The 17,968-nt window shown below is 37.1% G+C and overlaps 2 protein-coding genes and 1 long non-coding RNA gene across 9 annotated transcripts in view; 2 read left to right on the forward strand and 1 right to left on the reverse strand.

The window, feature by feature from the left end:
• LOC147840700 (uncharacterized) overlaps positions 1-17,968 on the forward strand; it is a 199,008-nt gene that overhangs the window by 39,327 nt on the left and 141,713 nt on the right. The window lies entirely within an intron of this gene.
• Positions 1-17,968, reverse strand: part of LOC100334612 (NACHT, LRR and PYD domains-containing protein 3) — a 130,131-nt gene that overhangs the window by 12,099 nt on the left and 100,064 nt on the right. The window contains exons 3-9 of one of the 5 annotated variants that reach the window (XM_087284616.1): positions 7,019-7,096; positions 4,507-4,580; positions 4,214-4,322; positions 3,922-4,031; positions 3,458-3,574; positions 1,547-3,352; positions 869-1,039 (exon numbers count right to left, since the gene is read on the reverse strand). In XM_087284616.1, coding sequence (XP_087140742.1) covers positions 869-1,039; positions 1,547-3,352; positions 3,458-3,574; positions 3,922-3,971 — 2,144 coding nt within the window. In that variant the 5' untranslated portion in view covers positions 3,972-4,031; positions 4,214-4,322; positions 4,507-4,580; positions 7,019-7,096. Of the gene's footprint in view, positions 1-868; positions 1,040-1,542; positions 3,353-3,457; positions 3,575-3,921; positions 4,032-4,213; positions 4,323-4,506; positions 4,581-4,903; positions 5,279-7,018; positions 7,097-17,968 lie in introns of those variants that run through there. The other 4 variants (XM_087284614.1, XM_087284615.1, XM_087284617.1 and 1 more) reach the window with 4 other exon arrangements.
• clstn2b (calsyntenin 2b) overlaps positions 6,800-17,968 on the forward strand; it is a 111,148-nt gene continuing 99,979 nt past the window's right edge. For all 3 annotated transcript variants that reach the window (XR_015509895.1, XR_015509896.1, XM_087284620.1), the window contains exon 1: positions 6,800-7,207. Coding sequence is in view for 1 of the 3 variants with exons in the window: in XM_087284620.1 (XP_087140746.1) it covers positions 7,144-7,207 (64 nt within the window). In the remaining 2 variants the exon portion in view is untranslated. The remainder of the gene's footprint in view (positions 7,208-17,968) is intronic.

Raw genomic sequence — 17,968 nt, forward strand, 5'->3', positions numbered from 1 at the left:
TGGAACCTGCTTTTGATAGCCCAACTCTCGAGCTGTGATTACGAGCACGAGTCACGTCACTGCCCACCCTCCAGCCCTAGTGCTTTTTGCCTATTTTGTCCATTCATATATTATCTCCATCGGAGATAGAGTTCCCTCTGTTCTTGTCAGGGCTCTTACAGAGCCCGCATCTCCTCTACCTTTCTATTTTTTTCTTTCTCCTCAAATCACTATATCCAGCAGCCGGATACAGCAATTTCTAGCTTTTGGGGGGAGTTCTTCGAATACACGGCTGCTGTCCCGACACAATAGCATTTATGGGAAGCTATAGAGAACTACCTGATCTCATATCCCTCCTAATGCTTATTTACCAGGCGGGAGCCTTGGGCTCATCTATCACCGAGCTCAGGGTTCTCTCCCGGGACAGCATGCCAAACTTGCTTAAATAGGCAAGCATTATCTAAATGTGTGAACTCTTGAACTGTAAATTATGGATTTTTCATTTGCATTTTATTTTTCATTTCAAATAAATCCTGTTATTTTCAACATTTCATTCATCAAATAAAGTCTTTCCAAAACAGGATTCCGGATTGACATTAATTAAAATTAGTTTATTAGGATAAAATAACTTCATGATCCTAAAACATGACAGAGAGGGAATGTGTTGTTGATTGTGAGAGCTGAGATTGATATTAGTTAAAAGAAAACTCACATTATTTGATTTATACAATCAGCAAATTCCAAAGAAAGTCAAGCAAACATTCCTTCTACTGTATTTAATAAAATGTCTAACTACAGACAAAAACATAGAGAATGAAATGTCAATTAAAGCAATATACATGCACTTTATATTCATATATTCATGCGTGAGAGTCAAAGATGATCTTACCTCAGTGTCTCCAGTTTACAGTGAGGATCCTCCACTGCAGCAGAGAGAAGAGTCACTGAATCTCCTAGATTATTCCAGGACAGATCCAGTTCTCTCAGGTGTTCAAGGTTTGATCTGAGAGCTGAGGCCAAAGCAGCACGATCTTTACCACTGAGACCACAATTATTCAACCTGCAGAAAACAATGACACAATCTTAACTCACATCAGTTTACCATGTACAAATCACAGTTCAAAACACTATGTCTACATTTTAACTGGAGATCACAGTTTGTGCTCATCTATATGACTTCATCTACCAGCCGTTGACCAATTATTAAAATGTCAGTATTTAAGCAGAGCTGCAGAAACAGAAACACTCTGTTTAATAAACCTTCCTGACAGCAGTTTTCTTTTGTTCTTCGTTTTGGCTTACAAAAAGTAAATAAAATATGGTGAGCAAAAATGAAGAAAATACTAAAATTCTTAATGACTGAGCTGTATAAATGTCCATGCAGTGCAGCTCATAATCGCTCTAAAGCTCCTGTATGCACAGAAATAATCAGAAACAGCAGATGAGTAATGTGGTTTTAACATTCACTGCGTCAGAATTTTCTGACTTTGACACTTCCATTTGTTTCTGGTGGGATACTTCAAAACGTGCATTAAACAGGGAAGTAAACAGAGCAGATAATACTTACTGAACTGATCTACATTCTCTAATCACGGGCAGCAGCTTCTTAAAAATTAACAATTTTTCAGTTTTTTTGTATCCAACAACAAATTCATTTATATTAAACTCCTCCAGCTTCTTCTCTGATGTCAACAACACAAACGCTACAGCTGACCACTGAGATGAAGAGAGTTTGGCTCTGTTTATTCTTCCAGATTTCAGGTACTGCTGTATTTCCTCCACTAGTGAATGATCATCCAGTTCATTCAGACAGTGAAACAGATTGATGAATTTCTCTGGAGAGTCGATGGTCCTGATCTTCTTCTTGATGTACTCGACTGTTTTATTATTCTGGATTGATCTGCTTCTCAGTTTCATTAGTCTTTGTAGGAGAATCTGATGAGACTCTACTGACAGACCCAGAAGAAACCGCAGGAAAAGATCCAGATGTCCATTTTTACTCTGTAGAGCCTCATTTACAGCTCGCTGATGCAGCTCAGATAAGGAAACAAGTTGTGATGAATTCAAATACAAATGATCCTTAACTTTAGACCACAAACTCGGCTTTTTGATTTGCTCAAACTCATTTCTGTTGTTGTTTATACAGGAGAGGTGCACATATAGAGCCGCTAGATGTTCCTGAATGCTCAGATGAACAAAGCTGAAGACTTTCCCCTGATACAAGCCAAACTCCTCTCTGAAGATCTGAGTGCACAATCCTGAGTAAACTGAAGCTTCTGCCACATCAATGCCACACTCTCTCAGGTCTTCCTCATAGAAGATTATATTGCCTTTCATGAGCTGCTGAAAAGCCACTTTCCCCAGTTTGAGGATCATGTCTTCATCTGTCAGCTTCTCCTCATAGTCCTTCTGATGTTTGATGTTGGTCTGCAGGATCAGGAAGTGTGTGTACATCTGAGTGAGAGTCTTGGGAATCTCTGCAGTCTCTGCTTCACTCAACATCTTCTCCAGAACAGTGGCTGAGATCCAGCAGAACACTGGGATGTGGCACATGATGTAGAGGCTCCTGGAGGACTTCAGGTGTGAGATGATTGTGTTGGCCAGACTCTGATCACTGATTCTCTTGCTGAAGTATTCCTCCTTCTGAGGGTCATTGAAGCCTCGTACCTCTGTCACTCGATGGACACACTCAGAGGGGACGAGATCTGCTGCTGCTGGTCTGGAGGTGATCCAGATGAGAGCAGAGGGAAGCAGATTCCCCACAATCAGGTTCATCAGCAGCACGTCCACTGATGATGTTTTGGTCACATCCCTCAGAGTCTTATTCCTTTTGAAATTTAAGGGAAGACGACACTCGTCCAGACCATCAAAGATGAACAGCACTTTATATTTGTCACTGGATATTTCCATTTCTTTAGTTTGAGGGAAAAACAGCTGAAGAAGATCTGACAGACTGAGTGTTTTGTCCTTCATCAGATTGATCTCTCTGAAAGGAAGTGGAAATATGAGCTGGACGTCCTGATTCTCCTTCTCTTCAGCCCAGTCCAGGATGAACTGCTGCACAGAGACTGTTTTCCCGATGCCAGCGACTCCCTTCGTCAGCACAGTTCTGATGGCTTTGTCTTGTCCAGGTAAAGGTGTAAAGATGTCTCTGCATTTGATCGCTGTGTCCTCTGTTGTTGATCTCCTGGATTGTGTCTCAATCTGTCTCACCTCATGCTCATGACTGATCTCTCCACTCTCACTCTCTGTGATGTAGAGCTCTGTGTAGATCTCATTCAGGAGTGTTGGGTTTCCCTGCGCCGCTGTTCCCTCATACAGACACTCAAACTTCTTCAGCAGATTTGATCTAAATGTGTTGAGGGCTTCATGGCTGTAAAATTATAAAAGTCCATTATTTTAGTTAATAATCAAAAAGCCTATTCTGTATCATCATCATCATCATCATCATCATGTAACCTTCACATAATTGTTTTACCTGAGATCAGTCTCTGTGTCTCCACTCCTAACATGTAACAGCTGATGCACAGATTCATCATTGCTCCTCATAGACACACAGCTGGACTCTGATTCTGTGCTTTTCTGATGAACTGAACTAAAACAAACAGAAATAAAGGTTTAATTCTCAAAATATCATATTCCACAATTTACTGCACATATTAATGTATCTGTAAAAATCCTTACAAAAAGAACAATTTATGTAATTATTTTAAAACTTATTAAAGTTACAATGTTCATACAGAAACTGTGAAGTTGAACTAACTACTTTCATGTGTCGTCCTACTGTATGAGCAACACTATATTTATATAGACATTATTGAAAAGATAAAAAATAACGACCACAATAGTCAACAAACATTTTTCATATCTTTCATAAATTACTACTGATACTATTCTGAATACATAAACAGCCATACTCTAATTAAATATTAAATCATATACCTGAGATCAGACTTTGTGTCTCCACTCTTAAAATGAATTGGTTGATCCATCGGTCACTCCTCATAGACACACAGCTGGGCTCTGGATCTGGTCTCTTCTGATGAATTAATCTATAACAAAGAGAGATGGTCATGTTTTGAGTTACTGAATTTTAATAAATAATTTATCTTAAATACATTTTAATCAACGCTTTAACATTTTAGTGATTAAATAGTTACAGAGAACATAGCACAAAGGCGTTTCATAGATGAGTATGAAACAATGTCATATAAATATAAGTTAAATGTTATACGTGAGATCAATCTGTATATCTTTACTCTTAATATAAATTGGATGATCCCTGGTCACTCCTCATAGACACACAGCTGGACTCTGGATCTGATCTCTTCTGATGAACTGAACTATAACAGAAAATAACAGACCAATTTATCTTAATCACTTTAATATTAAAATAAAGTTAATAACGTTTTTAAAGAAGCTGTTTTATTTCCAACGGTAAACTATACAGAATCTGGTCTGCATTTGTACATTAGCTTCACAGTAGTTTGCTTTCCTCTATTACTTGTGTAATTAAACTCAAAGTACCTGCATCCTGGAGAAAATGTTGGTCTCTGGATATTTAGTGTCGTCCATTATGAAACAGGATCTGATCTGCGCCACTGATTGCATAGAAAAGACAAATAAACAATAGTTCAGCTGTTCGAGTACCGAGTGTCGATGAGCAGAAAATAAACCAGGTTAAAATACTTTAAAATGAACAATTTTACAAACATATCGAGAAATCACGTCTAAAATTCACAGGACGGTCTCAGAGCAAACTGCATTTCAAGGAGAAACACAAACTAGAGCAGGCTAACTCAAAGTGTATTTTAGTTCAATAAGGTTTACGTAAACACTTTGATAAACATAATATATTAAACACATATAAAACATATTTACATTCTTACAAAAGTAAGAAGTCGCTGTTTCTCGTTTCACTCACCATCAACTTGTTATACCGTAGGCCTGCGTTAAAACTGAATTAATGGAGTTATAATAATCATCTGCCTTTCAAGTAGCTACACGTAACTAAACTCCTGGTTTGCTGTTATAAAAGTTCATATGAACTAGTGTGATGCGGCATAATGTAGACAAATAACGGATCGACTCGACGAATCAACTGCGTTCCCTTTGTATTTGTGACGTCGGGAGGGTGACGCCACATTACGCACGGTGGTTAGGCATAATTAACTAAAGTTAGGCATTCACTTCCAATTAAAGATTAAAAAAAGTTTCAGTTAGCCAAACATAGTATATTGATCAGCGCTTGAAACATCATAATGTTGGGGGGAAAAGTTTGGAAATCACAATAGTTGCCACTAGAGGGCGTTGAAGCTTAGGCATATCCTGTAAACACACCCATAAACAAATGGGATCAAACTCTAAATCGTCGTAAAATGATACACAGTTAAAATCACAAATATTTAAGTCCCAAAAGACTGAAACAATCTACATTTTGACTGTAACTTTTACAGTTTGGAGGGCGGAGGCGTCTAAAAGATTGAAAAAAAAAACTTTGGTGTTGTATGTAACAGTCTGTACTTCTGTTAAATGTCCACCAGATGGAGCCACAATCTTTTCTACATACAGATCTTACCATAAAAAATATATAAACTTATAAACTTAAAAACGGTCAGATACACAATAAAAAAATATTCATCTCTTTTAAAGTATTAGGTGATTTGTCCTTTTATTTAAAATTACATATAATTAAAATATTTTTGTGTGTAAATATAAATTTTAAAAAACAATTAAAAGCATGATTTTTGATAATCAAAATACACTGTAAATAACTTTTTTGGTATTAACAACTTAGATTTTAACGAAATAAAATAAGGCTGCATGGTGGCACAGTGGGTAGCAAAATCACCTCACAACAAGAAGGCCGCTGGTATGAGTCTATGCTGGTTTTTTTGGCATTTCTGTGTAGAGTTTGCATGTTCTCCCATGTGTTGGTGTGGGTTTCCTCCGGGTGCTCCGGTTTCCCCCACAAGTCTAAAAGCATGTGGTAGGTGAATTGGGTAAGCTATATTGTCTGTAGTGAATGTGTGTGAATGATGTGTGGATGGTTCCCAGTGATGGGATGCAACTGAAAGGGCATCCGCTGTGTAAAAAGCATGTTGGATTAGTTGGCGGTTCATTCCGCTGTGGCGACCCCATATTAATAAAAGGAATAAGCCGAAAAGAAAATGAATGAATGAAATTAAATACTCTCCAGCAGCAATACTGCTTTAATTTCATGAAAGAGTACAGTGAATCATAGTAAAAGTTTAGTATACATGTGTTAACTTAATAAGGTGACAGCATGGTGGCTCAGTGGTTAGCACTGTCGCCTCACAGCAAGAAGGTCCCTGTTAGAGACCCGGCTAGGTCAGTCGGCATTTCTGTGTGGAGTCTGTAGGCATGGGATGTTTTAAGGTATAGCGCAGTTTGGAAAAGTGAAGGTTTTGACACCACTAAAATGGTTATACCGTTCCCAGGTTATATGCAGGTTTCCTTTAATGCATTTTTTATTTGTTGTAAATAAATCTGTGTTTTGGAAACAAATGATACAAATACAGTTGAAATCACAAATATTTAAGTCCCAAAAGACTGAAACAATCTACATTTTGACTGTAACTTTTACATTTTGGTCATTTTGGTTGTCTCTCGCTGGTTGATTTGTTTGGAGGGCGGAGGCGTCTAAAAGATTGAAAAAACCTTTGGTGTTGTATGTACCAGTCTGTACTTCTGTTAAATGTCCACCAGATGGAGCCACAATCTTTTCTAAATACAGATCTTACCATAAAAAATATATAAACTTAACGTGAATAAAGTTTTAAAATAATATTTAATAAACAGTGACTAAAGACCTGTGACCCGATGTGGAATAATCGATTCGGAAAACATACATGGTGGATATTGGCATGTCATTTAACTCAAACATGTCAAAGAAAGCTTTCAGTTGAGGAAACTCTCTCTCTCTCTCTCTCTTTCACTCTCCTAGTATCTTTCTCGGTCTCTTTTTCTCTCTCTTTACTCAGAGTATCGAGGTATTGCGCTCGACAGAGCATCTTACCACCTTTGATGGACTCTCGCTAATTCTGCTGTTAAATTCGGGAATATTATAAGCATCTCGCTAAATGTTCTTGTTGACCTGAAAGAGAAAGACAGAAACAGAAAGACCGGAGGAGTTTTACTACAATGAAACGCAAACTGATGCTGATGCTGCTCGCGCTCGGGCTGTCCTGCGTGCGCGCGCACAGAGGTAAGACAACAGCCTTAAACATATATGCACATGTTAATAAAATATGACTGATTTATTATCACAAAACAGATTTAACATAATAAATCAGTGGGTAAAATTTTATTGGTAGAATCTGTGAGGGTTTATAACATGACCATGAAAGGGCTGCGAATTCATCATTGGTTCCAAAGAGTGATTTCCGATTGGTGGCAGTTTTGTGCAACTAAATGTGTCACTCTTAAATGTCGCTACCTTTTAATAAAAGTTTGTGTTGTTTTTGCACTTATCTGTTTACTTCACAACTTGGCAGCTTCTTCACGAGGAGTTTTAATAGTTGTAATGTGATCAAATGCTGAATGTCTGATTTGAGATGATCTACTAATCAAAATTCACATAGGATGCTGTGTGCCAGTGTTTTTGGGATACATAAGATATTTTTCCGATCACAATAGGAGTCATGATAGTACTGACTGAGACTGTGTTTGAAGTTGAGAGAGTGTGTAGTTTTCTTTCTTTTTTTAAACTGTGTTGCATCTGTGAAATGATAGAAAACCGGTCAAATACACAATCAAAAATTAGTATTATACATCTCTTTTAAATTATTAGGTGATGTTTCCTTTTATTTAAAATTACATATAATTAAAATATTTTTGTGTGTAAATATATATTTTAAAAAACAATTAAAAACATGATTTTTGATTTTCAAAATACACTGTAAATAACTTTTTTGGTATTAACAACTTAGATTTTAGTGAAATAAAATAAGGCTGCATGGTGGCGTAGTGGGTAGCACAATCACCTCACAGCAAGAAGGCCGCTGGTTCGAGTCTATGCTGGGTCTTTGGGCATTTCTGTGTAGAGTTTGCATGTTTTCATGTGTTGGTGTGGGTTTCCTCCGGGTGCTCCGGTTTCCCCCACAAGTCCGAAAGCATGTGGTAGGTGAATTGGGTAAGCTATATTGTCTGTAGTGAATGTAAGTGAATGATGTGTGGATGTTTCCCAGTGATGGGATGCAACTGAAAGGGCATCCGCTGTGTAAAAAACACGTTGGATTAGATGGCGGTTCATTCCGCTGTGGCGACCCCATATTAATAAAAGGAATAAGCCGAAAAGAAAATAAATGAATGAAATTAAATACTCTCCAGCAGCAATACTGCTTTAATTTAATGAAAGAGTACAGTGAATCATAGTAAAAGTTTAGTATACATGTGTTAACTTAATAAGCTGACAGCATGGTGGCTCAGTGGTTAGCACTGTCGCCTCACAGCAAGAAGGTCCCTGTTAGAGACCCGGCTAGGTCAGTTGGCATTTCTGTGTGGAGTCTGTGTAGGCATGGGATGATAACCGGTTTTAAAGTATACTGCAGTTTGGAAAAGTGAGGGTTTTGATACCACTAAAATGGTTATACCGTTCCCAAGGTATATGCAGGTTTCCTTTAATGCATTTTTTATTTGTTGTAAATAAATCTGTGTTTTGGAAACAAATGCAGAGAGCAGATATCAATGATTTATTTCACATATTTAGCCTGACATGTTTACTGTTCCAAAATATTACAAATGTTTCTCAAAATAAATTACAATTATTTATTTGTTTGTTGAGCAACATAGTGGCGCAGTAGGTAGTGCTGTCCCTCACAGCAAGAACGTCGCTGGGTTGCTTGTTTGAGCCTCGGCTTAGTTGGCGTTTCTGTGTGGAGTTTGCATGTTCTCCCAGTGGGACAAATAATAATAATAATTATAATAAGCAAAATAATCTTACATCAAAAGAAAAAACAAGATTATTTTGCTTACCCCATTGGCAGATTATTTAGTTTGTTTTAAGGAAAAACTCACTTAATACTGGCATATTATTTCTCAAAACAAGACAATGTGTTTTGCTTGTCTAGAAAATGATTCTTGATATAAGAAATTTTAGATATTTAGACTAGAAACAAGACAAAAAATCTAAGCAAGAAAAACATTTTTTGCAGTGTGGGAGGAAAAGCCCAATGTGACTGCAGCTTTAGTGTAAACAGGGCCTTAAAGGGCTGATGATTAGGGTGATAGTGCAGCTGTGAACCATGTGGTAGACCTTTTAACAAGTGCATCAGAGAGGTTCACCCAACAACTTTCATCAAAGTTGTCCTAAAACTATTGAACACCACCAATTGTAGTCTTAGGATAATTTATAAAAGCTTTTGGATCCACTTCAAATGTTAACCACTGTATATCTACACACAAAATAGAGGGAAGATTTTAAGCTCACGATAATTTATCAATCCACAGCTCTTCTCTTTCTCTCTCTGTCTGTTTCTCATCTGTTTTCTTGTCCTGTCCTGTCCTGTCCTGTGAAGCGTGTTCTCGTCTTTCTCTTTCCATTTTCAGTGTTTATCCATCCTGTGCTTCAACTTTGCTTGTTTGTGTATTTGATGATTCAGTTCAGTAGCTGCAGACTCCTCAGGCTGTTTGTCCCTGTCAAGCAATAAACAAATCTCTCTACCTCTCTTATGAGGCAAATTAAAAAGCTCAGCATGTCAAAACTGAAACTGTATATGAGGAATAATTTGTCCTAATGATCTGAAACATCGTCAAAATCCTCAAATGTGTCCAACTTTAGTCTGTGAATCAGATCAGTGTCAGTAAAAATCAGAATGATTAGTATTGGTAGTTAGACACACACTCACACACACTCACACACACACACAATGCTGAATTCACAGGTCAGTCTGTTGCGTTACGTTTCCAAGCAACAAAGGGCAATGCATTATTAAGAGGAGAAAGAAACCCATGCAGACCTTGGGTTTTCAAATCAGTGATATTATGGACTTCATAGTTCATATTACTTCATAGTTTATATTTCAGATAGAGATGTATCTTAGTTTAAACTCAAGGGTTCAGGTTTGGTGTGATATTAATACAGAATATGCTTCTGTGTTCGGTTCATCTTCTCTATGTTTTCATTGTTTTATATAGTTATAAGTATTTATAGGCAATTCATTTAAAATGCACAACTTATATGTGCTGATTTCGTTAGTTTTTCTAGAAATTAACAGTAACAGTTTTCGATTTTTTTTTCATCTGTATTGTTCACATACAATAATGTCTCATTCAGTACTATGCAAACCTGTGTTAATGTCAAGTGAAGTATACTTTGAAAGGTTGTGCATTTGAAAAACAAACACAAACAAACAAAAATCCCAAATTTAGCACTAATAATTAATATAAAAGTCTAATGCTGTGTTCTCCCTAGATAAAGCATCTCATCATTTATTCTAGATTACTGGCTTGATGGATTTTTTTTTGACTTGTGTATTTTTGGCTCAAGTTAAATTTTCTGAACTTGATGGAAAATACAATTTATAATAATAATAATAATAATAATAATAATAATAATAATAATAATAATAATAATAATAATTGTAATTCTTTGGATTTGTCTAGCGCAGTGGTTCTCAAACTGTGGTATGTGTACCACTAGTGGTATGCAGGCTTCCTTCTAGTGGTACGCGGAGGAATAAAATATGTCATGTACATGCAACACACATTTAAAAATTTATCAAAAATGATGTATATATGCCGTTTATGAAATATAGCCTATATTTCTGAGGTAATCAGCCATGTTTTTTTTAACTGTGCAGAGTTGTAGCTGCTTTACTGGGCCTACTATGGTACTGTATTTCAATACTGCTAATTTTTGGTGGTACTTGGAGAGACAATTTTTTTCTGAGGTGGTACTTGATAAAAAAAAGTTTGAGAACCACTGATCTAGCGCTTACTCATTTTTAGGGGGATTATCCTCATCCTGCACCAGTGTGCAGCATCCACTTGGTTGATGGGATGGCAGTGGCAGTTCTCACCAGTGTAACAACTGGAGTGATTTGCTAAGATCACTTAAGAAATCTTTTGCATGAATATTAACAACTGGAGTAACAATGGGAGTTTTGCATGAATATTAATCATGACAATTCTATAGAATCCAAAAAAATGTTTTATAGAATCATCTGTTGTCTTTGACCCGACTCAAGGTCGAGAATTAATGTTATGAAGTCTTACCTCCCTGACTCTCTCTTCCTCTCCTTTCTGCTTTATAGTTATGCTTGGTGAAAGAAACATCATCATCATATTACTTAAACTTTAGTTTTGTCGACTTGCAGAACTCACTGCGTGTCGACACCTTTGCACAAAAGGCTGTTACTCAGGTTTCACAGAGCATGAGCAGAGCATATTTTATCAGCGTGCATGAAAACAACTGGGATTCACACAGGAGCATGTAAGGAGGCGCGTGGGAATGGTTTTCTGCACGTATGCGTCAGTTTGCTTTCACCAGCGTTGTTTCGGTTGCACAAATATGAATACCCCCTAACGATTGCCACTCTCAATTAATACACTTGGATAAAGTAAATCGGATCTTAATGCTCTAAAGGGGACACTTTTTTTGCACCATTTCCCCATGCCGCCCCCAGCAATATGGTGCCCTGGGCGATCGCCCATATTGCCCATGACTAAATCCGCCACTGTGCGACGGCAGCCATATTGCTAAACCACACCAGCTGATTGGTGGAGACAGAGTGATGAAGCCAATTATGATATGGGGAAGGTTACAAGGCCATGATGGACAGAGGGCAGTGGGCAAATTTGGTCAGGATGCCGGGGTTAAACCCCTACTTTTTTTTTGGACGGACATCCTGGAATTTTTAATGACCACAGAGAGTCAGGGACTCTGCTTAACGTCTCATCTGAGAGACCCCATCAATATACTTAGGCATTAGTACCCACACAGACCACAGCTTGGGCGCCCCCTGCTGGCCACACTAACACCACTTCCAGCAGCAGCCTAGCTTTCCCATGTGATCTCCCATCCAGGTACTGACCGGCACAGTATTGCTTAGCTTCAGTGTGTGACCATGTGAGAGTTGTAGAGAGCTAGCTGTCGGTAAATTTAAATGCAATTGTACTTATTCCACATCATTCCCACCTCCCAGTAGAAACTTCTATTTATGCATTTGCATTGACTTTGTAATCTTTTCATGCAAATACTTACATTTGCATTTGGTGCAAACACAGCATAAGACTGACGGTTTAGTCAACACAATCAGTTTTAGGGCAGAGTCAGGGTAGCCCCTCCCCCTCACCCGACTGGACAAATAGGGACAAGTTTATGTGATTGTGATACCAAATTGAGCATTATTATTAAATTCATTCATTTTCCTTTGACTGAGTCCTTTATTAATCAGGGGTCACCCCAGCGGAATGAACCACCAACTATTCTGGCAAATGTTTTAGGCAACAGATACACTTCCGGCCACAACCCCCTGGTTCAATTCAATTTACCTATAGCGCATGTCTTTAGACTGTGGGTAAACTGAAGCACCCCAGAAAACCCATGCCAACACAAGGAGAACATGCAAACTCCACACCGAAATGCCAACTGGAGCAGCCGGGACTCGAACCAGTGACCTTCTAGCTGTTAGGCGACAGTGCTAACATTACTACCTATATTATAATAATAATATAAATACAAGACCTTACAAAATGTACCCCTTAAACCCCTTCTAATATTTTACCAAGTATTCACAAAGAAATATAACCGGTATAGCGGGAAACTGGATCTTTTTAGGATACCGGTTTTAACTAGAGTGAAGATGGTAGAATAGACCTTGTTAGGCTCTTGGGTTTGGGTTTGCTGAAGCAGCGTTTTACACACATTTGATTAATGTGGCGAGGGTCTAAACCTGTGTGGTTCTGACAGCCCTCTGATTGATTGTTATCCGTGTATCATATATATTCATTAGCAGCGTGTGTGTGTGTGTGTGTGTGTCACTATTATCATTACCATCATGAGACAGAAGAAGCTAGTACATGTTCTTCTCCTCTCAAGTGTGTGTGTGTGTGTGTGTGCTTGGACACTCTCAGGAGGCCCACACCATATGTTCTTCACTGTTTTTTTCATGCATGCACAACTCTCTATACACCCCTCATGAAGTGCAGTGTGTGTGTGTTATAGTTTTAGGAGCTCTTACATCAGGTCTATGTAAGTGTTACAGCAGTATTGCAGAGCATTCATCATGTTCCTCAATCCAGGCTCTTATGGATTTCTAAGAGTAAAAAAAGATGGAGGAAAGAAAGAGAAATGATAGATATTATATTATATAATATTACATCATATTATATATTATAATATTAACATAAAACCCTAAATAGTAGGAACATTAACTGTTGCAAAATAAAGCTTTTGTGTCATTTGAGGGTCTAATTTAGTTTATAATATGCTTGCCATGTCATGTACTATGTATTTTAATTAAATAAAGGGTAACACTTTAGAATAACTATCCGTTATAACTAGTTAATAGACCATTAATAAACTGTTAGTTAACAAGTTATAAATGACTTGTAAAATAAAAGTTAATAGTTTGTTTATTATTTACAACTGTGCCTTATAGATGGGCAATGGATAACTTACAATCAGTTAGTTAACAAGTTGTAAATGACTTCTTAACTGTATTTTAATGATTTATAACTATACCTAATAAATTATTAAAAGATCATGAACAAGCGGTTAGTAAATTACTTAATAAAGACTTGTTAAGTATCAGTTAATAGTGTATATATGTTATTGGGACGTTATTCTAAAGTTGCAGCTATTCTTCATTTATTAACTGTTAGCAAATGAGGAATAGTTGCAACTTTAGAATAACATCCCAATAACATGCTTAAGCTAATAACTAACACTTAACTATTATATTTACTCACACTTTACAGATCAGTTGTTCACCATCTAATAACACCAGTGAAACTTTGTATAACTTTAACAAAATGTTTATTTATTTATTTTGTTTTCATGTTTAACACTTCATGGGTTTGTATTCTTGTATACTGCTGTTCTGCCATGTGATGGTTTAGTATATGTGTTTCTATACATTAAACACAGCGTTTAACATTTCATCTGTGGAGTTTCTTTGGTAAAACACAGCACACAGAAAAGCCTATAAGTGGAACAAGGTTAAGATACAAACATTTTATGTTTAAATATTACATCGAATTTCTGTAGCTTGAACTTGTTTCATCCATTTGCTGTTCTACAAAGATTCACTGGTATTAGTAGATGGTTAACAAACGATGAACAACTCTCGTCTGTAAAGTGTGAGTAAATATAATAGTTAAGTGTTAGTTATTAGCTTAAGCATGTTATTGGGGTGTTATTCTAAAGTTGCAACTATTCCTCATTTACTAACAGTTAATAAATTAAAAATAGCTGCAACTTTAGAATAACATCCCAATAACATATATACACTATTAACTGATACTTAACAAGTCTTTATTAAGTAATTTACTAACAGCTTGTTCATGATCTTTTAAAAATTTATTAGGTATAGTTATAAATCATTAAAATACAGTTAAGAAGTCATTTACAACTTGTCAACTAACTGCTTGTAAGTTATCCATTGCCCATCTATAAGGCACAGTTGTAAATAATAAACAAACTATTAACTTTTATTTTACAAGTCATTTATAACTTGTTAACTAACAGTTTATTAATGGTCTATTAACTAGTTATAACGGATAGTTATTCTAAAGTGTTACCACAAAGTATTTACAATCATTTAAATTTATCCATTTAACTATTTAAAAAATTGTGTATATATATATATATATATATATATATATATATATATATATATATATTTGTTTGCTTTTATTGATTTATATTTAAGAGTATTGCACACAGCCACGGCCAAAACCAGAAGCCTTCATTTAAAATAGGATTCGTTTCCACTACCAAGGGTACCCTTTTGGTGGGCGTAGTGTGTGACAGAGTTTCGGTTTGCCAAAACAAATCTGCAAAAAAAAAAACCTCCTGGGATGTATTTTTCTTTCTCCAGAAATGTACGTATTTAGGAGTACATAATCAGAATAAACCTGGTTTGACAGCTCTAGAGGTGTAGTAGCAAGCGTACAAGTTTGTGACGCAGTTTGCGAACGTTGGAACGATAGATTCGGGAAACGCCAAATCAACAAACCATATTTGTAACAATGGAACTTGTGACCTGAGTTGGCTAACGATGGTTCAGAAATGCACCCAGAGCAACAAAAAAGAGGACAAAGGGGCAGCACGGTGGCACAGTGGGTAGCACAATCGCCTCAGCAAGAAGGTCGCTGGTTCAAGTCCCGGCTGTGTCAGTTGGCATTTCTGTGAGGAGTTTGCATGTTCTCCCCGTGTTCACGTTGGTTTCCTCCAGGTGTTTCGGTTTCCCCCCCAAGTCCAAAAACTTGCATTACGGGTGAATTGGGTAAGCTAAATTGTACGTAGTGTATTTGTGTGAATGATGTTTTCCAGTGATGGGTTGCAGCTGCATCCACTGCATAAAACATATGCTGGATAAGTTGGCGGTTCATTCCGCTGTGGCTACCCCAGATTAATAAAGGGACTAAGACGAAAAGAAAATGAATAAAGGGGACAATTTAGCCAAACCTGATTACTGGTTTGCATGTAATTACAGCTCTGATGCACTAAACTTGTCGAAAACAACTACTTGATTTTCCATTAGACATCATTCAAAACGTGACATAATTTGAATATGTGTGTCTAGAGAGTGTGCTGAACTATATCTTATCCCCAATCCTCTCATCTCCAGTAATCTTTGCAAAATTTAGCTCAGCTCAGTCCATTAGTTGAGCCTAATGGACCAGTCGGAGAGTTTAGAGTCACTTAATCAGGCGTCTTCACATTACGTGACCATGGATTTGGACGCCACTGGCTTCACAATCCTAATGAATGATCAGGGCAGAAATCTCAGGTCTTGTACTCATCCTCTGTTCAATTCAGGCTTTCAGCTGGTCTTGCAAAGCTCTTTAAAAAAAAGTCTTATTTCGCTTGTCCACAAACGAAGGCCTTTAAAAGGTCTTAAATCCGAGCAGATCATCTTCAGTTCATAAAGTCATGATATTAAATGTTGTGTGATCTGCAGAAATGATCATCATCTTGTGTTTTTGTCTTGTTTTCCAATGCAAATATCTAAATATACAGTAGTTAAATCAAGATACATATACATGAGATGCACAATGAAGTAGTTTTCTGAGAGATTTAACCAAAGTGGCTAAAAAGTAAAGTTGAAATGCAACAATTTCCCAAAGAAAAAAATACATATTTATGATGTTTTGTTCTAAAGACAAAATAATAACTCAAAACACTTACCATAATAGTTCAATTCATGAAAATGATTCTTATAATATGGTTATGTTTTGTAAATAAATAAAAAAAATTGACTCAACCAGTGCAATCATATTTATATTAATCAATAGTTATTAATCAATTGGTTATGTAAACTAATGCACAGAAATAATTAATGAGCAGCAAGTACTTTGGTCACATTTTACAATAAGGTTTCATTAATGTATTTACTAACACTTATTACTTGTACAGCAATTATTATTCATAGTTGAACATTTACTAAAGCATTAATAAAATCTAATACTGCAGTTGTTAACATTAGTTAATGCACTGCGAGTTAATATGAACTAACTATTAACAACTTTATTTTCATAAACAAAGATGAATAGATATTGTAATAAATGTATTGCTTATTGTTTGCTCGTGTTAGCAAATACACTCTGGCCACTTTATTAGGTACACCTTACTGGTGCCGGGTTGGACCCACTTTTACCTTCAGGACTGACTTAATCCTTTGTGGCATAGATTCAACAAGGTACTGGAAATATTCCTCAGGGATTTTGGTCCATATTGACATGATAGCATCACGCAGTTGCTGCAGATCTGTCAGCTGCACATCCATGATGTGAATCTCCCATTCCAGCACAACCTAAAGATGCTCTATTGGATTGAGATCTGGTGACTGTGGAGGCCATTTGAGAACAGTGAACTCATTGTCATGTTCAAGAAAGCAGTCTGAGATGATTCTTGCTTTATGACATGGATTGTTATCCTGCTGGAAGTAGCCATCAGAAGATGGGTACACTGTGGTCATTAAGTGATGGACATGGTCGGCAACAATACTTAGGTGGTTGGCATGATGCTCAATTGGTACTAATAGGCCCAAAGTGTGCCAAGAAAACATCCCCCACACAATTACACCACCAGCACCAGCAGCCTGAACAGTTGATACAAGGCAGGATGGATCCATGCTTTCATGTTGTTGATGCCAAATTCTGACCCGACCATCTGAATGTTGCAGCAGAAATCGAGACTCATCAGACCAGGCAACGTTTCTCCAGTCTTCTATTGTCCAATTTTGGTGAGCCTGTGTGAATTGTAGCCTCAGTTTCTTGTTCTTAGCTGACAGGAGTGGCACCCGGTGTGGTCTTCTGCTGCTGTAGCCCATCCGCCTCAAGGTTGGACGTGTTGCAAGTGATGCTCTTCTGCAGACCTCGGTTGTAAAAAGTGGTTATTTGAGCTACTGTTGCCATTCTATCAGTTCGAACCAGTCTGGCCATTCTCCTCTGACATCAACAAGGCATTTGCGCCCACAAAACTGCCGATCACTGGATATTTGATCTTTTTCTGACCATTTTCTGTAAACCCTAGAGATGGTTGTGCATGAAAATCCCAGTAGATTAGCAGTTTCTGAAATACTCAGACCAGCTCATCTGGCACCATGTTCAAAGTCACTTAAATCACCTTTCTTCCTTATTACGATGCTCGGTTTGAACTGCAGCAGATCATCTTGACCATGTCTACATGCCTAAATGCATTGAGTTACTTAACAAGCAGTTGTACAGGTGTACCTAATAAAGTGGCCTGTGAATGTACTTTAACTTTAGTGGAAACCTTACTGTAAAGAGTCACCAC

This window comes from Danio rerio, chromosome 15 (assembly GCF_052040795.2).
Source record: "Danio rerio strain M-AB ecotype USA chromosome 15, GRCz13ab, whole genome shotgun sequence".
NCBI lineage: Eukaryota > Metazoa > Chordata > Actinopteri > Cypriniformes > Danionidae > Danio > Danio rerio.